General features: G+C 57.1%; 2 protein-coding genes across 15 annotated transcripts in view; one reads left to right on the plus strand and one right to left on the minus strand.

Annotated features, from left to right (window-relative positions):
* NFIX (nuclear factor I X) overlaps nt 1–17,419 on the plus strand; it is a 102,510-nt gene extending 85,091 nt beyond the window's left edge. For 7 of the 12 annotated variants that reach the window (XM_032265728.1, XM_032265730.1, XM_032265726.1 and 4 more), the window contains 4 exons: nt 612–787; nt 6,496–6,643; nt 8,774–8,865; nt 13,261–17,419. In XM_032265728.1, the coding sequence (XP_032121619.1) occupies nt 612–787; nt 6,496–6,643; nt 8,774–8,865; nt 13,261–13,275 (431 nt within the window). In that variant the 3' untranslated portion in view covers nt 13,276–17,419. The remainder of the gene's footprint in view (nt 1–611; nt 788–6,495; nt 6,644–8,773; nt 8,866–13,260) is intronic. The other 5 variants (XM_032265735.1, XM_032265731.1, XM_032265729.1 and 2 more) reach the window with 2 other exon arrangements.
* Nucleotides 15,807–22,558, minus strand: LYL1 (LYL1 basic helix-loop-helix family member). 3 transcript variants are annotated; one of them, XM_032265739.1, is made up of 5 exons: nt 21,430–22,558; nt 21,183–21,334; nt 19,420–19,778; nt 19,237–19,328; nt 15,807–18,365 (listed from the first exon to the last, which is right to left on the minus strand). In XM_032265739.1, the coding sequence occupies exons 2-5, from the start codon at nt 21,183–21,185 to the stop codon at nt 17,950–17,952; spliced, it is 870 nt and encodes a 289-aa protein (XP_032121630.1). In that variant the 5' UTR covers nt 21,186–21,334; nt 21,430–22,558; the 3' UTR covers nt 15,807–17,949. The 3 variants fall into 3 exon arrangements, with proteins under 3 accessions (XP_032121630.1, XP_032121629.1, XP_032121631.1); XM_032265738.1 differs by having other exon boundaries at nt 21,183–21,337; XM_032265740.1 differs by lacking the exon at nt 21,183–21,334 and having other exon boundaries at nt 21,430–22,557.
* Between the last annotated feature and the right edge of the window lie 1,183 nt (nt 22,559–23,741).

Here is a 23,741-nt window from a genome sequence, read left to right on the forward strand (position 1 = left end):
TATAATTCCAGCACTTTGGGAGGCCAAGGCAGGCGGATCACTTGAGCCCAGGAGTTTGAGATCAGCCCAGGAAATACGGCAAAATCTCATCTCTAGAAAAAAAATACAAAACTCAGACAGGCGTGGTGGCATGCACCTGTAGTGCCAGCTACTTGGGGGGCTGAGGCAGGAGGATCATGTGAGACCGGGAGGACCACTTGCAGTGATTTGTGTTTGTGCCACTGTATTCCAGCCTGGATAACAGCGAGACCCTGTCTCAAATAATAATAAATATAATTTTAAAAATTCCAATAAAATAAAGACAAGATCCTAACCTGCCTCATCTGCCTCATTCTAATCTCCCAGCACTGGTTGTGATCAGACTTTATTTACAAAAACAAATGGCTGGCCTTTGGACCCCAGTTTGCCGATTTGATTATTATTATTTTTTATACTGCATTAAAACATCACGGATCCTGATGACTGACTTTTTTTTGTTGCCTTAACTTTTGGCTGCCTCGCCTGCTCGGGATCCTCAGCCCTCTCACCGGCAGCTCCCCTCCTCTCTTGTCCCTCCCACTGGCTGCCTCGTTGGCCCTGACGTCCTTTTTTCCCTGCCCACATGCATGCAGGGAGTCCCCGGGCCACAGCGTCAGCCCTGCACTTCCCCTCCACGTCTATCATCCAGCAGTCGAGCCCGTATTTCACGCACCCAACCATCCGCTACCACCACCACCACGGGCAGGACTCACTGAAGGAGTTTGTGCAGTTTGTGTGCTCGGATGGCTCGGGCCAGGCCACCGGACAGGTGAGTCCAGAGGGCCCCAGGAGCCCAGCTATAGCCTCATCTCCACGTCTGTCTGTCTGTCTCAGGGCTCACAGGGAGAAGGCTGGAAAGCCAGAAGCCCAGCTAGGGCTGGAGCAGCAGGGAGCCACTAGTACCAAACGCCTTGATTTTCTGGGTCTGGGGGCGGGGGTCTGTGTAGTATGCCAGGGCCTGTCTATCACGGTCCGGAGAGGTGGGGGCAGCATCTGGGCCCCCTTGCTCGGGCTCCTTGCCCTTCCCATGGTCCTTGTTCCCGCAGCAGGAGTGAACTCATCATGATCCAACCTGGGCCTGGGCCCCAACTTTCCAGCGCTCCTCTTAAACCTCCGGGCTGCAAGGATTTGCTAGATTGTAGATCAGGGTTTCCCAATCTCAGCACTGTTGAAATTTGGGGCTGTTTATTCACTATTGTGTGAGACCATCCTGTGCACTGTAGGGTGTTGAGCAATATCTCTGGCTTCCAACTGGTAGATACCAGGAGCACCTCCTTCTCCCCAGTCTTGATAGTAAAGAATGTCTTCAGATTTCAGTGTGCCCAGGAGGGCGAGACCATCCCTGGTGAGGAGCACTATGTTAAGGGAAAGCTCTGATCCACAGAGCTGCCATGGAGACTCCTGTTGGCAGGACTTTTAACAAAGGATTCTCAGGACGGTCCGGTTCTAGAGTGAAACCCTGCTGCTCCTTAGCCCTTGGAAACACACTGCTTCCCTGCTGGAGCTCTTCCCTATCACTGAGGAGCAGAAACTCAGGGTTGCTCAACGAAAGAATCATCCCAGGAGGTGGTGGGCCAGAGATGACTCTTCAGTGGGACATGGTCCCTGGTTGGAACGTGGAGGTTTCTAGACCTCTGGGAAAAGTCCGAAGCCTCAGCAGCATGCTGTGCTAGGAGAAGCCCCAGCTCCTCTGCAGCCAGCCCTCCCAGCCTGAAAGCCTGCTGTGAGAGGTCAGGCAGGGAGGATGCTGAAAGGGCTGTGGTGGGAAAAGGCATCCTGGAAGCCCACACCAGAGGCTGCCTGTTGCCACCAGCCCCGTGCTGCCTTGGTGTGCTCTGGCAGAGTAAGCATTTGCTAAGTGCTGGTGTATTGATTTGTGGTGGGGCCATGGCTCTGCCTCCTCGCTCTGTCCATAAAGGAAGCCAGTTTCTTCCTTCCCTCCTGCTCCCCTCCTGTTGCTTTCCTCTGTCTCCTTTCTCCCTTTGCCCTGCGAGGGTTTCTGTTGGCTGACTCTTAGCATACTCGTAGCTTTACCCACCTCTCTGGACAAGCTCTGTCCACTTTTAGGATCGTGGCGGGGAGAGCAGATCTCTGACAGCTGCTGTGTTTCCATCAGAGATGACAGCAGAGTTCATGGGGAGCTACCAGTCTATGCCCAGCCCCCAAGGGGCCTGGAGCCTGGGATATCGGGCAGAGAGGTCTGGAACATTACCTTGGCTGCTTTCTCAGCTACTGAGGCAGCTAGGATTTTGAGTCAAATTGAGGCTGGCCTAGAGACCAGGTTATGCCAAGGAGCCAAACCTAACCACAGAACCCTTGAGAAAGTGGGTCATTTAGTCCCCTGGCCATTCTGAGCCTCTGATCCTGCGGGCTGGATCCTGAACCTTTCCCTTGATATTTAACTGTTCAAGATTGAGGACTCTGACACAGAGCCATAGTTTTTTTGTTTTGTTTTTTTCAAAGAGGACTCATTTTGCCTAGAAGCTTCTCTTCTTGAGGCAGGCACTTGCTCCAAGCAGACCATGGACAAAACAGTGCAGACAGGAACTGCAAACAGGGACCTTGATTAAGCAGGGAGTGTGGCCCAGCTAGGGAGCAACCTCTCTGAGTTTCCTTGTGTGGCTGGTCATACTGAAGAGAGGGAGAGGGGGCTCAACGGGGAGCCTGCTTGATGGGGACCCACCCCCAGCTTCTGGGAGGAGGCTAGAGACAGCGCTGTGCTATGTAAGAGGCTGATGCACAGCTGCAGAGAGTCAGGGGGCCCAGCTCTGCCACTGATCGGGTAGGCAGGGAGTGGCAGTGCCCAGCTGTGCTTGTACTACAACCACTATTAAGTGGTGCTTCTCAGACTTGGCATGCGCGAGAGTCACCTAGAGCTCTGGCTAATGCACAGATGGCTATGCCTCACCCCCAGAGCATCTGATTCAGCAGGTCTGGGGTGTGGCCTGAGAATTAGGATTTTTCCCAACTTCCTAGGTGATGCTGATGCTGTTTTTAACCTCCTTGAGAATCTGAAGTTACAGATCAGTTTGCAGGAAAATATCTACATAGAATAATTTTAGGCCAGGCAGAAGTGGCTCATGCCTATAATCTAGCACTTCGGGAGGCCAAGGCAGGCAGGTTGCCTGAGCTCAGGAGTTTGAGACCAGCCTGGGCAACACAGTGAAACCCCATGTCTACTAAAATACAAAAAATTAGCTGGACGTGGCTGTATGCGCCTGTAGTCCCAGCTACTTGGGAGGCTGAGGCAGAAGACTCACTTGAACCTGGGAGGCAGAGGTTGCAGTGAGCCAATATCATACCACTTGTACTCCAGTCTGGGCAATGGTGTGAGACTCCGTCTCCAAAAAAAAAAAAAAAAAAGAATTTTTATGGCACATCTGTAGCCCGGCCTTGGACCCTAGAGTAGTAACAGCCAAGGCCATTTGGAGACACTATGTGGAGGAGATGCAGAGGATGCCTGGTTAGCTGTGTTTTAGGGAGAAGGAAGAGACTGCCAAATGAATGCAATGGAGAAGTCACAGGGCCCATTGGGAGAGCGTGAGTCTGGGAGGCAGGATGCCTGGTCCTGGCTCAACCTTGACTACCAATGTCAGAACAGCCAGGCGTGTATCTTCATTTGTAGGTGAAAGTGAGGAGCTATACCAGCTTCTAGGCTTCTAGCTCCTAACTCATGAGGTTTTAAGGCATTACACAGTCACAAGACCTTGAGGTTTTTAAAACTTCAACTGTATCCCAATCAGAGCTGAGATATGCCAGCCTGGTTGGAAGTTACTCCTAGAAACTGAATGTTGTAAATCAGCAGGTTTCAATGTCCGGCCATATCGGGCAGGGATTATCGTTATTGGGTGGGATTAGCAATTTAGATAATCCTGGGGGAGATAGGCTCTGAAGCTAGAGGAAGGCAGAGGCTGCCCTATGGTTGTTTGGAAGGCCTCCATGTCCTAGCCCCCTGGGAGCCTGAACTCAGGACCCCTGGAAAGGAGGAGTGAGGCTGTGATCAGACGGTCCCACTTCCTCCTCCTAGGCAGGCATGGAGATGAGGAGAGGCATTGCATCATCTTTGTCTGCAGAGTTGCAAAGCCCTGTGCTGTGACCTGCACTTTTACCTGGAACTAAGGGTCCTTTTCCAAAACAACACTCATACAAAAGTTCTTAGCCCAGGACACAGCCACTGCTTGCTTTTGTCTGGGACTACTGAGAGTTGTCACCCTCAGAGTGGGCAGGAATAGGTCAAAGGAACCATTTAGAGGGATAATGTGTCAGACCTAGATGCTGGTCATAGCAGTAAAGAACAGTGGGCAGAAAAGCCAGAGTTCAGAAGGGTGCAGCTGCACAGGCCAGCCTGGGCTTCTGTGACTTTAAAGTGCAGCAGGAGGGACAAATCAATCCCATGTGCTCAGTGGTACTTGAGTGCTCCATGCTTCTGCCGGCTCGTTGGGGAGCCGGCAGGGATGGGGGGTGGCCTGTTTTGAAGGCTCCAGTGAGACCAAGAATATTCTGGAGGAACAGGGCAGAGAAAGATACGTTGTGATTCAGAGAGGGAACGGCGTTTTTTGAGCAGGCCTTGAAGTGTGTGGGAAATAGTCTTTCAGACAGAGAGCTCTGCAGTGAGCCAGTGTGCAGTCCTGCCTACTCAGCCCGTGTTTTGGAAACCCCAGTCATTTTGGAATGGGAAGTGCAGAAGGGGTGGTAGGGGTGGACCAGTAGAGGCATCCCCCATAGGAGCCTTGAATGCCCAACTGAGGAGATTGGACTTCATGTTGGGTGTAGTTGGGGAAGGTTTCAGAGACTGGAGAAACCTGAGCTGATGTGGATTTGGGAGAGAGGATTGATGAGCCTGCTGGAAAGAATCCTAGCATCCCTGGAGTCAGACAGACATGAGACATGGCTGTGAATTCCAGGCCTGGCCAGTTGCAGCTGGGTGACTTAGGATAACCAATTTAATGGCCCAGAGCCTCAGTTTCCTCAGTTGTGAAATAGGGAGAATAGAGCTTCCTTTGTGGCAAGGCTTCCCAGGGCAGCCCTGTTAATGCTTGGACTGATGGTCCTGTGTTGAGGGGGCCTGTCTTGTGCACCGCAGGATGTCACGCAGCATCCTGCCCTCCACCCAGCCCTTCCAGCCCCTCTGTTGTGACAACCAAAAATGTCTCCAGACATTGCCAGTGTCTCCTCGAGGGGGGCAGAATCACCCCTAGGTGAGAACTGATGCTTTCTGGGGAGGGTCGGTGGTTACACGATAGAACTAAAGCACCTGGTCCAGGGCTGGACACTGAGGGTCCTGCGCTGATGAGCAGTCTCAGCACAGGGGAGCCCCCCACACCAGCTCATTGTCATTGTCCAGCTGAAATCAATGAGGACAGAATGAGGCACTGGCTGGGGACATCAAGGGGATGGGCTCCTTGGGGCTTGCTCGCCAATAGGAGGAGGAGCACACAGGATCCTCTCTTGAGTCTTGTATCTGGATGCCCAGAAGGGCAGAACTCTGTCCCATAGGAAAGGTGCCAGTTTAGGATGAAGAACGCAAGCCAGGCCTTTCTGAGCTTACACTGCAGTGGTCGCCAGGGTCCTGTTGAGAGCAGCAGGAGGTGTGTGCCCACACCTCCAGGGAGGTCCCTCCAAAGAACTACCTGGGAGAGGCGGGGGCGCCTCTGTCTGTCCTTTGGCACCTACATGCCCTGAAGTCAAAAGGCCATGCACGGTCCTAGAGGAGAAAATCCAGTTAGAAGCAAATGAGGGCATAAAGGACAAGGAATGTCTCCTGGTGGCTGAGAATCCATGGCTGCTGAGGGTGTCTGTCATATAGGGAAGTCCTCCTGAAGAACCTTACGGTCACTAGCCCTGGCAGCGACGGATTTTCTTCCCTGGCCATTCTTCAGAGAACAGATCAGCACCCTACTGCCCACAGGCAGTGAGGACCCAGGCTTCTGAAGCCGAGGGCGAGCTCCCCAACTTCTGGTGGCCTCCTGAGGACGTGTTGTGGGTGGGTGCTGGCAGGCCTGCTGTCCTTGGTTAGGTGAACCAGCTCAGCCCTATGGCCCTCAGAGGGAAGCAGGCATGTGCTTTGTGGGGGTCAGGGGAGCAGCATGATCGCGCTCATCTTTCCTGCTGTAGGAGACGGTCTACAGGAGCATGAGAGTTCTAGGTGTAGCTGCACGTATTTGCCAAGTGGCACATTTTGGTACCTAAAACATTTTCCCTGAGAAGTAACAAACCACCCGTCGAATACCCCTCCCTTCCTCCCACAACTTCAAAAGAGGACCAAAAAAAAAAAAAAAAAAAAAAAAGAGAAACACCTGAGAGACCAAATAGAGGCCTTACACCCTCACCCATCCCGTGCCCTGGAGGAGAGGACCCAATCCTGCATCTTCCACTGGGAGCGCCCGCTCTCAGGAGCGAGCTGGCGCGGCCTCGCAGGGGAGCGTGTGTCTGTGTGTGATGTGCCTTCATGCGTCACTCTATTTATGTTGTTCGCAGCCCAACGGTAGCGGCCAGGGCAAAGTCCCGGGGTCATTTTTGCTACCGCCGCCGCCTCCAGTGGCCAGACCTGTGCCCCTTCCTATGCCTGATTCCAAATCCACCAGCACTGCCCCAGACGGCGCCGCCTTGACTCCTCCATCACCTTGTAAGTGGACGATGAAACCGAAACCACAACGCCCAGCGTCCCCGGCCCGTCCAAACAGTCTCCACTGCAAAAAGAAAAGCCCTCCCCTTCCCACCACCAAAGCCCCCCAACCCAGAGCACCACGGACAAGAGCAGATCCGAGCCCCCCAACCACAGCCTCCCTCCCGGGCCTCAGTCGCACCAGCCAGCACCCCATGAGCCCCATGCCCGCTGCTCCCAGCCGGGGCCCCTGGCCCAGGCCCCTCTGGGGGGCGGGAGGGAGAGCACAGCGGGGGCACGCAGGCCAGAGGTGCTGGCGGGGGTGGGAGGGGGCGGGGAGGCACAGCCATGCCATCTTCATGCCTGATTGCTGTTTTTTCTTTTTTTGTTTTTTGTTTTTGTTTTTTAATTTTTTTTGTTGTTTCGTTGTTCCCCCCACACCAAGAAAATCAAATGTAACCACAAGGCGACGCCACCACCATCCCCTTTTTGCCTTGCCCCTCACCTCCATCCCCGGGCCCTTGGGCCTCAAAGATGCAGCAGGCCAGCCCCTGACCCCTTTCCCCTCAGTCTCACATTTGGTTTCTCGTTGTTCCTCTTTTTTTTTCCCCCCTCCCATCCCTCTTCCCTCCCTTCTCCTCAATTCCTTTCCCAGGTTAGATGTTCCAAGGACGAGGGAGGGCTGTGGGCTTTGGCTTACTTCATCTCTCTCTGTCTCTTTTCTTTTCTTTTCTTTTTTCCTTTTAAACCAATGACAAATTTTGTCAAAGGGAAAAGAAGAAAAATCAGTCGAGAGGTCCCAGGTAGACCCGGCGTGAAGGACAGGAGGAGGGGCGGGTGCTGTCTGTGGGCTGGGGTGGGCAGCTTGGGGGGCGGGCAGGCCACAGGCCAGGGCAGTTCGGTGGCGCCGGTAGGGGTGGCCCATCTCACACTACTCTCCGCTCGCTCTGTCTCTTCTTTCTTGTGGTTTGAGTTCTTTTCCCCTCTCCATCCTCTTCATGCCATCTTCCCATCTGCATCCGCCATAAGACATGAAGTCACAGTCATTGGAGGTGGGCAGGGCGGGGGATGGGAGCTGGGCTACAGGGTTTGGGGGCACTTCTGGAGAGAGGTAGGCAGAATCTGGTGAGCACGGAGTCCCTGGGTGTGTCTGGTGTAGAGCAGTGGTGGGCCTCCCAGGTAACCTGTGATACTCCATGCCTCCTCTGGGGGCATCTTCCCTCCTGGGGGTACAGGGCCTGTTCCCTCCAGCAGGGATCCAGCTGGACAACCTGAGAGGAACTCAGGGCTGTTGGGATCATTTGTCTTCAGGCCCCAGGGTGGCTGCCCCCAGGCATCTGAGCTCTGGGGCTCTGCCAGGCCCTCCAGCCTCCTCCCCCTCTGTCGCCTTGGTCCTGGAACCACAGGCCTATTGGACCTGGTGCATCAGTCAGAGGAGGGAATGCCATGGGCCTGAGCCTTGCCACCCCTAGGCCCAAGCCAGGCAGCCAGCTCCTAGGCCCCTCTCTGACCCTGCCCTAGCCAGCTCCACCCTCTGTTGGACACCCTTTGGATTCCCCAGGCCCTCCTGCCCAGGGTGGTAGGAGGTGTAGCATCTAACTAGACTACCCAGGTTGGAGAGTTAGCCTGGCTGGGAAGGCCTTTCTGAAGCATGGTGGGGCCTGCTTCCAAAGCTTCTACCCTCCCCTGGCCCCGTCTCTTCAGTACCTGAGAGAAACCAGAGGGAAAGCAGGGGTACCCACTGAGGATACTTGGGGACCAGGGCTATCCGCAGCCCAGCCCAGTGCCTCACTAGGGGGCGGAACCGGGTCCAAGAGACTTTTGTCTCAGCCTCCAGTGCCCCTCCCTCACCCCAGCCATGAAAAAGGATGCCTGGCTGAGACTGTGGCTTCGGAGTGGGGGTATGTCGGGGGTGTAGTTTGTGTTTCTGGTCATTGAGAGGATGAGGGTGTCCCTCTGTAGTGGGGGGGCAGGCTCTGAGCCTGGCCTCCAGCTCGGATGCCCCTCTGGCCCATCCTTCCCACTGCCAGCCTAAACCCGGGCAGCATGGTCTAACTCAGTTTCTCCCTCTCTCAGCAGCCCCGAGGGGCAGTGCCTAGGTTGGCCCCAAGGCCTGACAGGGTCTCTCCCTCTCTCCCCTGCTCCCCACAGCATTCGCAACGACAGGCGCCTCCTCTGCCAACCGGTTTGTCAGCATCGGACCCCGGGACGGCAACTTTCTGAACATCCCACAGCAGTCTCAGGTAGGAAACCCTGCCCACCACCTGGAGGCAGGGACCAGGGGAGCAGGCAGGGTTGGGGGCATCTTGGTGTTAGGGAAGAGCCTGGATTCTTTGGGGCTAACAGGGAGAGAGGTCTAAGGCGGGGCTGGAGGGCCCAGGCGTTTGCACGCCCAGCTGAGCCTGCCTCCCCAGGCAGCCCCCAGGCTCCCTGGCTAATCAGCTAATTGGATAATTAGCTCTGACAGCCCTGGCCCTGAGGAAGGCAGCCAAGGACCCAAGGCTAGAGGCCCTCTGGGCCAGGCTTGGTGGAAGCAAAGATGGAAGCCTGAGGCCCAGCAGGAGGAGAATAGTCTGCCTCATTGCTTTCACCCGCCCAGGCTGGAAGCCCTGGCCCCCAGCCCTCCCCTTTCCCCTGGCTTTGGGTGGGCTGGGTGATGGGTGGAGGAGGGACAGAGGGCCTGGTGGGCTGTGTGCCCAGAGACTGGCACACTGAGGGCAGGGCAAGCCACTGCCCTAGAGGCTCCTCCCCCAAATCTCCAGGAGTCCTGTTAGGGAGAAGGCCAGCATGCTGGAAAACCCATCCCTGCTCCCATCCCCTGCTGAAACCACCCCCAGTTTTCACAAGGAGACAAGTAAGTCTCTGTCACAAGCAGGAGATAAGACAACTCTTAGCCCTCCAGATGGAGATCCCAGAGCCCAGTGCCCACAGAGCCCAGTGCCTTTGGGGGCCCAGGGAAGACCCATCTCAGGAGGAGGGCAGAGGCAGCTTTAGGGGGTCTGAGGCTTTTACAGCCCAGAGTTTTTAAAAACATTCAAATATCTGTCTTTTGCGCGTTTTACAAAAACACCTCCTTGGAGGTGTCCTCAGCCCTGGGAAATCCACCTCTGTCAAGAGCCCCTGGGGCCACCTCTCATCTCCTGCTTGGCCTCTGCTCTGGGGCCTGAGTTCAGAGAAAGTCGGTGGATGGAAGTTTTGTGTGTAGTTTGAGGTTGTTTTTTTTTTTCTTTTCCTTCCCTCAAAAAAAAAAAAAAAAAAAAGCCAAAAAACTTTGTCAAACTTCAAACTTCAGAGCTCCCTAGTGGCAAGGAAGGGAGGGGAAGAGAACTTCAACCCCCTCCAGCTTCCCACCCCCTTTCCCCAGAGTCACGTCTGACCCGTCTGGTTTCCAGGAGCAACCAGACATGATGTAACACCCAGATGAACTTGAACTTGGGGGTGTTGAGAAGAAAAACAATGGCTCCGAACAGGGGCTGGAGCCAGCCCCCTCTGTTCTGTGCCAGGGAGGCCGAGAGAGTCCTGCTGGCAGAGGTGGGAGGGGGTGCCAGAGGAAGAGACAGCAGGCGGGCCTCCCCTCCCAGCTCTGGGCTGGCACCAGGCAGCAGGGCTCCATCGCTCCCTCCCTCCTGCTGCCTGCCTGGGCTGCTCGAAGCTCTGCAGTCCTGTGCTCCGGGGACCACTGCCACAGCCCTCTCTACTCACCCTGTTTCCGCTGCCTCCTTTACTTTCTTTGCTCACTTTGCTGGGACGTTTGAGGGCCAAGTCAGAGTTTGAGGCAAGTTTGGGAAAGTTTTTCTCCCCTCATGTTCCCTGCCTTGGGCTCCAGGAGGTAGGAGGGAGTCCCAGTGGGGCTTCAGGGCCCCTGAGCAGGCAGGTGTATCTGGGAGTGGTGGGGGGAGCTGGAGCTGGACAAGCGGAGCTGGAGCCCTTGGGCCTGGGGGCAGGCAGGCGGCTGCTATGGGCGCAGGGGGTACAGCCGGGGCTGGTTTCCACAGTAACCAGTGACTTTAGCTGATCTCTGGAGCACCAGATGGAGAGAGAACAATAGAATGAGGGAAGAAAAGAGAATTTTAGCAATTTTGTCATTCCCTGGGCAGCGCTTTTTACTTAGTTTTAATCAATTTTGGACCTGGCTCAGGAAGTAGGGAGGGGGGAGCAGAGAAAGCCGCTCTGTGCTTGGCAGCAGATCCCTCATTCCTGGGACCTGTGGGGAGGCTCCGGGGAGCCCCCTTGGGGCAGCCTTTGTCTCTAACTCCAGGCCTGGAACCAGAGTTTTCCTCCCCTGAGGAGGACTCCCCCCAGTCTAAGCATTGGCAGTTGTGGGGCCCTGGCATGGTCTGCCAGGGGCAGATAGGGCATGTGGGGCCCTCCCTGCCCCAGCTGTCCACAGGCCCCATTTGCCTGGTGGGGAGAGGGGTGGGGTCACCACCAGAGCCAGCTTCCCCTCAACCTTGGGGCAATGGCACAGGGTTCCTGTATAGTCTCCCCTCGGGAAGCGGGTTCCAGGGAGCAGGCCTGAGCCTGCAGCGGGTGGGGTGTCATCCAACCCAGGCAGTTCCCGCCCCCAGGTCTGGGCCAGAAGCCCAGGGGCTAGCTGCTGACCACTTCTCCCCCACTTACTCTAGGGATGCCGCAGGGCTGGGTTTCCACCTCAGCCTCGCCAGGCCCCAGTGAGCCTCTGTTTGGCCTGTAGTCAACTGATGACGGGTTGGATTTGGGGCAGGTGCTTGAGGAGCCCCACTGAGGGAGGGCAGGTCTCTGTGTGTGTACTGACCAGCACATGCAGGAAGTTCAGCAACTCTGCCCGCCCAGCAGTGCCTGATTATTGTGGCAATCCCAAACCCCCACATTTCCAGATGCTCTTGATCTACACCATCCATTGTGGTAGCCACGGGCCACGTTTGGCTGTTTACATTTAAATTAACTTATTAACTAAAGAAAAATTTAGTTCCTCAGTTACAGTAGCCACATTTCAAGTGCTTAGAAACCACTTGTGGCTAGTGGCTACTGCACTGGGCAGGGTAGATAGAGAACATTTCCATTGTCACAGAAAGTGCTAGATGATCTCTAAGGCCCTTTCTAAAACTCAGTATCCCCATCCTCAGTCCCAAACCAGAGCCTGAGAGCAGGTCTGGCCTGCAGGCAGAATGTTTGACCAAAGCAATGTTTTAAATATTGGACAGTTTCACATGAAATTCTGTCTGGACTTCTGGCTGCTTTTGCAAAATTGGCAGATTTGCTGCCCTGGGCTCTCACCCTGACCCTAGGGACGGCACAGGCATTCTAGCACCACACACCCTGCTTCCACATGCTCATAGCACAGGCAGCAGTTAGGAGCACTGCCTGTACTGCCCTTTTTTTTTTTAACATATAAATTTTTTTTTTTAAGAGACGGGGTTTCACCACGTTGGCCAGGTTGGTCTCGAACTCCTGACATCAGGTGATCTGCCTGTCTCGGCCTCTCAAAGTGCTGGGATTACAGGTGTGAGCCATCGCACCTGGCCGCACTGCCCCTTACATTTGAACCCTGACTTTGTTGTCCAAGGGCTGTGTGGCCTCAGGCGGGTCACCCACCCTCTCTTTGCCTGGATTCCCTGTGGGGTCAGGTCAGGGTGGAGTAAACCAGGACCTGGTATTCGTTCTGTAGTTGGCTCTGCCTGGTCCCTGCAGACCAGTGTCTGTGACAGCCTGGGAGAGGCCCCAAGATGCATTTTCAGGGGCCCCGAGATGCATTTTCATGGACCCCAAGATGCATTTTCAGGGACCCTCATTTTGCCCCAAGGGTACTACCAGGTGCACCAGGCCCAGTAGATCACAGTAGACCCTGACCCACCTCTTTGCTAGGAGGTGGGGCTGGAGCCTTTGATGGAAGGCATAGCCAAGCAGCCTAGTCCCTTGGGATCCACCCTGGGTGTGCTCTGAGCTGAGCCACCAGACACAGGCAGAGAAGGCCCTGTCTGTGGGAAGGCAGCGCCCCCTGCTGGCATTGTGAAGGAAGTGATGCTCACCCCAGGGAGCCTCAGGTCCTTCCTCAGTGTCTAGTGCCCTGAGGGTAGAGGATCCGGGCTACATGGCCCCTCCCCTAGGCCTGGCACTACTATGGACTGCAGCCATGTGGTTCCCCCACCCCCAGCCTTTCAGCCTGTGGGACCTTGGCTGGGGTGTATAGATGGGAATTTCTGCTTTTAATCCAAAGAGACAGAAAGAAAACTCAGCAAGAAGCTGGGCCACCGCCACCCCATTCCCAAAACCCCTCTGGGTACAAAAGCCCCAGCCTGGCATCTTCCCCACCCTCCAGGACCCACACAAAAACCTAAACAATTGGAAACATGGCCAGATCTCAGGCTTGTGCCAGCGCCAGCCATGGGGGGTCCCACCCGCTGGGCACAGTGCCCACGGGAAGGCCAGCTGGACTCTAGCACTAGGGGCAGAGTCTGAGGGGGTGGGGTTCTCATAGGAGGGAGGGAGAGAATGGGGATGCCCTTTCTCCCCCACAGGAATGAAGGGGGGTGGTGGCTGTCTGCATCCTGGCCCTTTGGGAGCTGTCCCTTGAGGGGCCAGTTCACCCAGCCAGGTAGGAGTGAGATGGGGCCTGCCCTAGCTGTTCTCAGCATTGCTTCTTTTTCATCCCGTTCCAGTCCTGGTTCCTCTGATAAGATCGACAAAAGAAACAACAAAATGAAAAGAAGAGGTTCCTTGAAAGGGGGGAGAAGAAATTTTGAGACATGGAAAAATCCCCCAGCCCAGCCCAGCCCCACTGAAAAGCAAAAATTAGACCGTCGTCAGCCACTCAGCCCTTCTCTCCTCCAGCCCGGGGACCCCTGCGGGCCCCAGAAGCAGCCCAGTTCTCGGAGAGCCCTTGGAAGGGGTCTCAGTGGAGCTGTGCACCAGCAGCCAAGCAGAAAGAAACATGCGACACGGACTCTGTCAAGTAGAGGACAGAAAGCAAGAAAGGATGCAGAACTGCCTTCCTCCCTCCACCCTGCCCCGGCCTTCTGGGGAAGGAACAAAGTCCCCAAACAAAGCAACCAGCACAGTTCTGAAAGGGCCTGGCCTCCACCCTCACCCCTTCCTAGGGGAACCCCACCCTCCACATGGCAGGAGCTGCCCTAGGGAGCCCGGAGGACCAGCTTGTAAAGATGATGGGATGTAGATCCCACGGGCTCTCTCCTCCAGACTCCTCCCCTCCCTCCCTCCCTCCCTGCCAAGGCTCCAGCTTCTTCCCCCAGCTGCTCCGGACTGGGAGAGGGAGAGCAGCCTCCACTTACCCCAGCCCACCCTCGGGCTAAAAGCCTCCAGGCGAGCAGGGGGGTGGCCCCTGGAGCTAGTTGCGCGTCCCAGAAAGGAGGGTGTTCTGCCACCCTACCCTGAGCCGCAAGAGCAGTTCCTGGGGCTCTGGACCCCTCTGTACAGTCTGTAGGAAAAATCGGAATGCTCTCGATGGCTTCGTCCCAGCCCGGGACAAGCCCCCTCTCCCCTTCCTCTGCAGGTCAGGAGGGCCTCCTTCCAGCCACAAGGGAGGGGAGTCAGGCCCCAGGTCACCCCCACCCCCAGCCCTGCATGCAGGTGCCCTCGCTCCGCCCCATCAGTCCCTGCCCCTGCCTCTCACGCAGACTGCCCTGCTGGGGCCGGGCCGGAGGGTGGAGCAGAAAGGGGACCCCGGAGCCGAGCAAGGAGGACCAGGCAGTCGCCGCTGCCGCTGCTAAGTCACCACCTGCGCTTAGGTAGGCGTCCTGCTCGCCGACTTTGAGTTCCTTGGGAGGGTGTTGGGTGTCGTCCTTTTCAAAAGTGTTTTGGAGCTTTCTGTGCCCCCCACTTTCCCCCTGCCCTCCCGTGGCCACTTCTCTCTGGATTTTAACTGTTAATGTCTTTACTCTTTATTTAGGGGTGGGGCATTTGTTGTTTGGGTCTTTTGCTGTTGGAATTGGGAACTCCTCCTCCATTTGAGCAACTTGGGAACAATTTGGTAACACACCACAGGAAGTAGCTCTCCCCCCCAGCCCCCTCCTCCCTCTAGGGAGGGTTGGGGGGCCTGTCCAGAGGGTCTTCAGAAGGCCCCTGGGAGGGAGGGGAGGACGAGCACGCCCAGCTCCCCTCCAGGGTGTGACTTGGCCCCTCTGGCTTGTCTTTCTGTGCCTTACTCCTCCTGCGTCTCCCATCCCTGGCCCCTTCTCGAGTCCTTGTGCCTCTCTCTTTCTCTCTTTTTCTTAATTGTATGAAAACACAAAGCACAGGTCAGGATCCTCTGAAAGAAAATCAATCCAACATTGCACCACATAGGGGTGGGTTATGGGCTGTATTTATTGTGAATCTAGTTTGTGAAGCTGTGGCCCCGAGCAGGCCGAGGGAGGGAAGAGAGGAGGGAGTGTCTGAGGAGGGAAGGAGGCCAGCCACCTGGGGCCGAAGGGGCGAAGGGGCGGGCGGGTGGTGCCCGCTACCGAGCTGGAAGCCACAAGGTGGCTGGCCCCTGGAGTGGCTTTTGTCGGAAGTTAAATGAAGCCCTCCCCCTATCCTCAGCGTGCAGCCCTAGAGAACCCGAGGGCTGAGGGGCAGTGGATCCTGCGGGAGTCTCCCGGGGCATGGGAATAAGGCCCCGGGGGTGGGGGGCCGGGTGGGCCGGGCATGACGCGCGGTCAAAGTGCAATGATTTTTCAGTTCGGTTGACTACAGGGTCAGAGCTGAGAAGCGGAAGGGGCTCCCTGTCCAGCCACACATGCCCTTTCCCTCGAGGACAGTCGGGGCCTTGGGCGCTGTGGGCCTGCGGGAGCCAGGGTCTGCGGGGTGCCTGCCCGGGCAAGGTCGGAAGCTGCAGGCCAGCTGGGCCCGGGCCGGAGCGTGCCTGGCGGGGCTGCCCGGCGGGCAGGGGGTGGGGGCTGCTCCTTTCCCAAGTGTTGTTGTGAGGGGCAATGAGGGCGACAGATGTGGGGACATGTTAGGAGAGGGAAAAAAACACAAAAATATATATGGGGGAAATGAACTTTTTTTTTCATTGAATCAAGTGCAATGCATCAGAGAGTTTTCCTATCTTTGTATGTTAAGAGATTGTTAAGAAAAAAAAAATTCTATTTTTGTTGTAATGTCCTCGCGGCTCTGGGGACGCTAAAAGAACCGGGCCTGCCCCGCCCTGTGTGGGGATAATGAAAGCTGAGTGTTTTTCCCTTTTTTTTTTTTTGTTCGTTTTTAGTTTTTTTTTTTTTTTTTTAAGTCGTTTTCCTGCGTTGACGAGGATGATCTGGGGTTTTTATTTGTTTCGTCGTTCGTTCTCAGTTTCGGTGGGAGGGCTGAAGGCAACGTTCACATTTTAGAGTTTAAAAAAAAAAACACCTCGACATTTGAAAAATCAACCAACACAAGATCAAAAAGGAAAAGGACGAGAGAAAAATTATTTTTAAGATAATTAAACATAAAAACCCTGGTGCTTCTTACATTATAAAATACGTTTTAAAGAACCCACAAACTATTATACCTAAGTTTATGAATCAATTAAATATCCTGCACTTGTTAGGAATACGCATATCCCTTCTTTGTTGAGTTTAACGGAACGGGACAGCGGCGTGCGCCCAGCGGCTGGACTGCTCTGGCCGCGGGTCTCCCCGGCGCCCCTCCCTGGGGCCCAGCACCCCCTCCTCGCCCCATCCCCGTCCGGGCACAGGGGCGCGGCAGGGGTCCCCGGCCCCTCCCCTGCAGAGGTCAATGTCAACGAACAAACGTCCCCTCCCTCCCTCCCTCTCCTCCCCGAGCGCCCTTCTTTGAGCCAGACGCCAACTTGACCCTCACCAGCATTATCAGGAGCGCGCTCAGCAAGTTGGTAGTTTCCTCCCCCCTTTCCCGGCGCCCCCCACCCATTCAACATCTCTCCTCCTATCCCCGACCCCGTCCGGGGAACACCGGGAAGGCTCGACGCTCCAGGACAGGACCAGCCACGCTGACAGGTCGATTTGCCCAGGCCCGCGCCCGCACGCACGCACGCACACGGCCCCGCACACAGCCCCGCCCCACCCCGCAACCAGCCCTGTCGACTGCCTTACACACCCGCCCCCGCGCTGGCCGGCCGACCTAGTGCCTTGTTCTCACCCCCGTGCTGGCGGAGCGGACGCCGCGCTCTGGGTCCCAGAGGGGCCGGGTGGCTCAGACGACCCACCACTCCCCCACCCCGACCGTGCTGAACAGACCCCCCACACGAGAGAAAATAAAGGAGCAATAAAGTCACGAGAACTTTCGTCCCCCAATCGAGAGCCCGAGGGGCACCCCAGCCCCGCCTCTGCTCCCCCCCCTCCCACCCACCCTGGGGCGCCCCCCCCCCCCCGCAAGCCAGCCTGGGCCAGCCCCGCTTCGGCCCCTCCCGGGAGATCCGTGCGCCCGACCAGCACCAGCATCGCGGACCGCAAAGGCCGCCCGTCCCGTCAAACAAGTTTCTTCTTAGGCTAAGAAACGCAGTATATACGAGTATCTCTATATATAGTACTAATGGATTTGGTGTGCTTCCCCCTTAGCGTCCCCCTCCCTCTGCTCCTCCTCCTTCAGCCTGGTCTCCCCTTTTCTCTGCCCTCCACCCCCGTCTCTGCACTGAGATACATAAGAAACAAGGGTAGTTTACTGTCTGTTTTGTTTTCTGGGTTTTCAGTGTCCTAGCGGAATGCAAGTAGGCAGCCAGCCCGTCTGTTCCCTCTCCGCCCCGCCCCGCCCTGCCCCGCCCCCGTCACTGCGCTTCTGTTATACCATCTTTGCCTGACTCTCTCCGGCTTCTCCATTGAATGGCTAATGTGTATGTGAAATAAAGAAATAAAGAAAAACAAACGTAAGAGCGCCTGACCCTTCGCTAATGCGACCGTGAGGGGACCGGGTCGGAGTCGGTAGGGTGCCTCCCCGACGTAAATTCTGTGCCTCCCTACTAGCGCCGGGAGCTCAGCAGACACCGTCTCGACGAGCGTCTGTCCCTGGGTCTCCAGGAGGGGCCGACAGTGAGAAAAGCGAAGGCTCCCCAGCCCCTCCTGGCTTCCCCCCGCGACCCCAGCCCGGAAAAAAAATGAGGCACCACTTGGATCCTATGACTGCTCTGGCATGTTAGTTTGCCGACCTCGCCCCTGGGAAGAGGACCCGGGCAAGGCCACTTCCAGAGGGTGGTAGGGAATTATTTACGGGTCTGTGGATCCCCTGCGGGACATGATCACCTTTCCGGACCCCCAGACCTTGCCCCTGACGTCTTCACTGGTCCTTCTCCGGGGGCGTTTGCTCCCGAGCACGCGCAGCACATCCTCTGCCCTTTCCTCGACGGCCCTGGGCCGAGTCCCTGGTGCCCTCCGGCTCAGAGGCGCAGCCGCGTGGGGTCACCGCACCTCTGGGCTCAAAGCGGCTTGCTCCATCTTGATGGGCCGTGCCGTCCCACCGGGGCTGCCGTCGGGGCCGGCTAGGGGCGCGGGCTGCGAGCGTGCTGCCGCCTCAGCCCTGCGTCCAGATCCCCGGCGGGCGCCGTCGTCTGGGACCCGGTGCACCGGCCGTTTGCGGGGCCCCGGCGGGGTGGCGCCTGCGGCCAGAGCTGCTGCTTGGTCGCGCAGCAGCCGCACCAGGAAGCCGATGTACTTCATGGCGAGGCGGAGCACCTCGTTCTTGCTCAGCTTCCGGTCGGGCGGGTGCGTCGGCAGCAGCTTCCTCAGCTCGGCGAAGGCACCGTTTACGTTCTGCTGCCGCCAGCGCTCCCGGCTATTGGTGAACACGCGCCGGGCAACCTTCTGGGGCTGGTGCCCTGTGGACAAGGAGGGCCGGGTTGGCGCCAAGGCCCAAAGGGCGGCCCCTCCTGCCCTCCCGCCAGGCACTTAGCACCCTCGTGGGAACTTAAACCCGGGCCATGGGCTGGGGCTTTCTCCACCCAAGGAGTCCACGGGTAGCTCTCCCCAACCCTCCCAAGAGCGACCCACACAAGGATCACCACAGACCCAGGCTACGGACAGCAGGGGCCTGCTCCATCTGTGACTCTGGGCAACTTTATGTCAATGGCTGAGATTCCCTAAGGAAAGATTTCCTTGTGGCTGTTTGGTCTGGGAAGCTGTCCCTGCGGCCCTCATTCTGAGTGTGGCCACGTGTGGCTGGCTGGGTGTACTCATGGGTCTGAGAGGTTCTCTCATTGTGACTATCTCTGTCCTGTGTCTCATGTGGCTTGTGTGCAACTCTTGTTATGGCTGTGGTTATGTGTGATGTTGCCAGGTGGCTGTTTCATGAGTGGCTGTGGTTGTGTGGCTGACTCTTGTGTGGCCATGATCCTAAGTGGTTGTGGTCCTGAAGCTGGGTCTTGCATGGCTGTGGTCTTGTGGCTGTCTTTTGCGTGGCTGTGCATTCCAGTGGAGCTGTCATTTTGTGGCTCCCATGCCCTGGTGTGGCATGCTGTTTTGCCGTGACTGCAGCTACGGAGGCTTGGCCTGTTGGGTGGCGGTGGTTGTGTGGGGCTGGCTATTGGACTGCGGTTTTGCACATGGGTAGAACCCGTGTGCGCGCTGTTCTGTGTGTGCTGAAAGCATCTCTCCCCGAGGTGGAGTAGAGGACAGACATGAGTCCCACAGAGAGACGGCCAGCCTTCCATGCACACACAAGTGCACACATGCACACAAACCCACACTCACCCTCAGCCAGGTCCAGCTCACAGTGGCTTGGTCTTCGCTTCAGCCGGCTGCTAGGGAAGATGCTGAAAGGTCCTGCTGGCCCAATGTAGACACTGTAAGGGGTCACATGGGTCACTAATGCCTCGTGGGCAAGGACCCTCGTCCCCAGTTCTCACCCCACCCCCGCCCCAGCTCCCCACTGACCTGTTGAGGAAGGGGTGAGGGTGGTAGTGCAGGGCCAAAGTGGGTGGGGCAGGTCCCAGGGTGGAGAGTTGCAGCAGTGGGGGCCGCAGGGTGCCCAGCTCTGTGGTGGGCATGGCTGCCCCAGGGGGCCTGCTGTGGCCCAGGCTAATCACCGGCACACCAGGTGGCAGCCTAGGTGGGGAGGAGCCTCCTCCGTGGCCCACCTCCTCTGCCTGTGGGGACCCAGGCGAGGCAGGCTTAGGGGGTGGGGCGGGTGCTGGGCTGGGGACACACACCATCTCTGCCTTCTCAGTCATGGTGGGGCCCACCTCTGCCTGTGCCTGAGGCGGGCACATGGACCCCGACGTGGGGGTACTTGCCTGTGGGAAAGAAGGCAGCCAGTGGGGAGGAGGACCAGGTGCCCCGCTCCCACCTGCTTAGCCCAAGAAAGCCTTCAAATGGGAAGGAGGGAGGGGGAGGGGGAAAGGAGGAGCAGAGGGGTTTCAGTTGGCAAAGGCAGATGGTGGTGGAAGTGGGGGGTGGGGGGTAGGCCCAGAAACTTTCAGGACATGGGAAGGAGTCCTGCATTAGCGTAGGAGGCGCCCACCGAGGTAATAGGCAGGGCACTGTCCCTGGGCTCTTTGTGACCTAGGAGGGGTGCTGTTGCCCAGCCTCTGAGCAAATATTCCTTCTTCCACAGTTCCCTCAACTCTGCAGCCTAGAGAGGGAACAAGACAGGGAGCCTCTAACTGATCCTGGGATCCTCAGAAACCCCGAGATTAACCCTGTTACCCTCAGATCTAAAGATCCGATCCAGAGACTCCTCATTGACACATTGATGCCATGTGACCTTGGAATCCCTCCAGGATGGGCTCTGACCCTTCACGGATACGCCCTTAGCCCCCACCCAGTGTGACTTCTGCACCTCAGGAATGACCATGCAGTTCTTCCCATTGCTGTCCCTAAAAGTACTCAATAATTGCTCTAGTGACCCCCCACTTCCACCACAAATGTCCCCCATAGCAGCCCTGTAAACTACTGACACTACGACCTCAAATGCTGACCCTAGACCCCCAAACACTGACTCCACTGCCCAATCCAGTTCAGTCATGCCCCAGCCCTCCCTCTGGCTTGGAAGCCCCCACCCTCATCAGCATCCACACTCTTTTTGTTGTTGTTTTGGTTTTTTTGAGATGGAGTTTCACTCTTGTTGCCCAGGCTGGAGTGCAGTGGCGGGATCTTGGCTCACCGCAACCTCCACCTCCCAGGTTCAAGCGATTCTCCTGCCTCAGCCTCCCGAGTAGCTGGGATTACAGACATGCGCCACCAGACCCGGCTAATTTTGTATTTTTAGTACAGACAGGGTTTCTCCATGTTGGCCAAGCTGGTCGCGAACTCCCAACCTCAGGTGATCTGTCTGCTTCAGCTTCCCAAAGTGCTGGGATTACAGGCATGAGGCACTGCACCCGGCCTTTTGTTTATTTTTTAGAGACAGGTTCTCCCTCTGTTGCCCAGGCTGGAGTTCACTGGTACGATCATAGTTCACTGCAGCCTCAAATTCCTGGGCTCAAGCTATCCTCCTGTCTCAGCCTCCTGAGTAGCTGAGAGTATAGGCATGTGCCACCATGCCCAGCTAATTTAAAAAAAATTGTTATTTTATTTTTTTGTAGAGACAGGTTCTCACTCTGTTGTCCAGGGTGGTCTGGAACTCTTGGACTCAAGTGATCCTCCCACCTCAGCCTCCGAAAGCGCTGAGATTACAGGCATGCACCACCATGTCCTACCATTCACGTTTGCACTCTGTTTTGACATCCCTGTTGGCTCTTGGTTCCAGAGTCCAGGATGTCCCAGCAAGGTGTGAGACTCTTGGCCCCTCTGCCCTGTCTTCCTCAGCTAGGCCCTGCAGAAGCAGGTCTGGCCCCTCACTAGTGGGTCCCTGCTGATGAATGAATGAATGAATGAATGAACAAAGGAATGCAGGCTGGGTCTCAGGCCCAGGATCCTCCACCTTCAGGCCCGCTCCCCTCTTACCCCAGCACTGTTTCCGCAGCCTGGTGAGCACCCTGGCTCTGTCCCGTCAGGGCTGGCAGTCTGGGCCAGGATGTGGTTTCCAGCGTCAGGCCAGGCTCTGCTGTCCCGCTCCGGTCCGGCCTCAACGCTCCAGGCCCGGGCGTTGGGCCGCGCCTCCTCGTGGGCCTCGGAGGGCCAGGATGGCTGAGGTCTCCGCGTAGGCCCCCCCAGGGAAACTGAGCAGCTCCTGGCGGGACCGCCCTCTCTCCCCGCCCCCGGCGGCCCGGTTTCCTCCCTCTCACCCCTGGCGGCGCAGCGGCCGGAGGATGCTGGCCCAGTGCAGATAAGGGCCTGGCTGCCTGGCCGCGCCTGATAAGGAGCCGGGCTGACCCCGGAGGAAACCAGCGGGCGGAGACCTCGCAGCTCAGCCCTCCCGGCCCCGCCCCCAGCTGGCGCTGTCAGGACTCGGCCCGCCACCCCTCAAGACCCCTTGCCTTCCGCTCCCCCAGGCACTGGAGGGACCCTGAGCCTCTGGGGATCCCGGCCTGAGGGCAGCCAGGGAGGAAGGTGCCTGGATGCACGCAGGGGGGTAAACTGAGGCAGGTAAGCTGCCTCCTCTTACGTTGTCTGAGTCTGCTCTCTGGTTTGGAACACCCCCTGCCTGGGTGTCTGTGCTGATGGGGGTGAGGGAGAGCCCTTTCCGCCCGTTGGGGCCGCGTGACCCTGGGGCCCCACCTTCTCCTCTCCTCACCCAGCCTGGTTCCTCTTTTTACAGAGGCCCTTCCTGCCTCTCCACAACCCCTACCCAGGAGTGAGGCACCCAAAGGGAGACAGTTCTAACAGTCTGGCCTTGGGTGTCCAGCCCGGGCAGGCGTTCTCAGCCCTCAGCACAGTATCCACACATTTCCAAGCCCAGGAGGGTGAGAGGAAGTGCTACACTGTCAGGGCTGGGATGGGGAAGTTGGATTTCCTGGGGTGCCAGGGCTAGTGTGACCCAGTAGATACCCGACAGGTCCCCACAGTTCTAGGCCTCTTGGCCACAAAATCATATAACTCCAACTTGGTGGTCCCTGGCCCTCACCCCACAGCACCCGGTCACTTCATAGGGGGCAGGCATCCTGGCTTGGTGTAAACCTCAAGATCCTGCTGGAACCTTCGAGAGGGAGCGGCTCTGGGCACAGCCAGGCTGCAGCAGCCACAGGACTGCCGCCACACACTTGTCACTCATGCTTTGGCCTGTGTGCATATCTGGGTGACTGGAGAAGCCCCCAGACAGGAACCCAGCACCAGGGCTACCACCACCCTCCCAGGAATGGGGAGGAGCCCAGGACTCCACAATCGACACCTCCATTGCCTCCCTCCAAAGAAGCAGGAACTGGCTGGGCAAAGTGGCTCATGCCTGTAATCCCAGCACTTTGGGAGGTCGAGGTGGGCAGATTACCTGAGGTCAGGAGTTCAAGACCAGCCTGGCCAACATGGTGAAACCCTGTCTCTACTAAAAATACAAAAATTGGCTGGGCGTGGTGGCAGGTGCCTGTAATCCCAGCTACTCAGGAGGCTAATGCAGGAGAATCACTTGAACCTGGGAGGTGGAGGTTGCGGCGAGCCAAGATTGTGCCATTGCACTCCAGCATTGCAGACAAGAGCAAGACTGAGTCTTAAAAAAAAAAAGCAAAAACTAAAGTTTTATGCAATAAAGGCTGGGTGTGATGGCTCATACCTGTCATCCCAGCACTCTGAGAGGCTGAGGTTGGCAGATCAATTCGGGCTCATGAGTTTGAGACCAGCCTGGGCAACATGATGAAACCCCGTCTCTACAAAAAATACAAAAAGTAGCTGGTTGTGGTGGTGTATGCCTGTAGTCGCGGCTACTCTGGAGGCTGAGGTGGGAGGATGGCCTGAGCCTGGGAGGTGATGATTGCAGTGAGCCAAGATCATGCCACTGCACACCCGCCTGGGCCATACACCTAAATCTTGTCTCCAAAAAAAAAAAAAAAAAAAAAGTTTAAACACTGAAACTAACTCCAATATCCCTACAAGGAGGGTCCTAAGATTAGCCTCATTACAGATGGGGATGAAGGGAGCAAGAGCCAGAGAGGATCCTGGGCAGGATCCCTGCCCCAGGCCTCTTCGTTAACGTTACTAAACCCCGCTCTGGGGGACAGGGAGGGATGCAGCTCCCCCTCACTGGGTGTCTGGGCAGCAGAAGGCGAGGTCCCTCACTGTGTGCACGCCCCCCTGGGGCCTCAGGGCAGGAAGCACCTGGTCTGGAGCGGATGCACAGGGCGCCTGGTTCCGGTCCAGCTTCCGCCACTGCGGCCCCTGGAGAGCTA

Source organism: Sapajus apella, unplaced genomic scaffold, assembly GCF_009761245.1.
Source record: "Sapajus apella isolate SASKATOON/1434 unplaced genomic scaffold, GSC_monkey_1.0 scaffold152, whole genome shotgun sequence".
In the NCBI taxonomy this organism is placed as follows: domain Eukaryota; kingdom Metazoa; phylum Chordata; class Mammalia; order Primates; family Cebidae; genus Sapajus; species Sapajus apella.

Bases quoted from the DNA above. Each gene is read 5' to 3' on its own strand.
- LYL1 (XM_032265739.1), bottom strand. The intron at 19,329-19,419 runs GTCAGTGGGGAG...GACCCCTTACAG, and splicing joins CCTCACCCCTTCCTCAACAG to TGTCTACATTGGGCCAGCAG. The intron at 18,366-19,236 runs GTGAGTGTGGGT...CCTTGTCCACAG, and splicing joins TGAGCTGGACCTGGCTGAGG to GGCACCAGCCCCAGAAGGTT.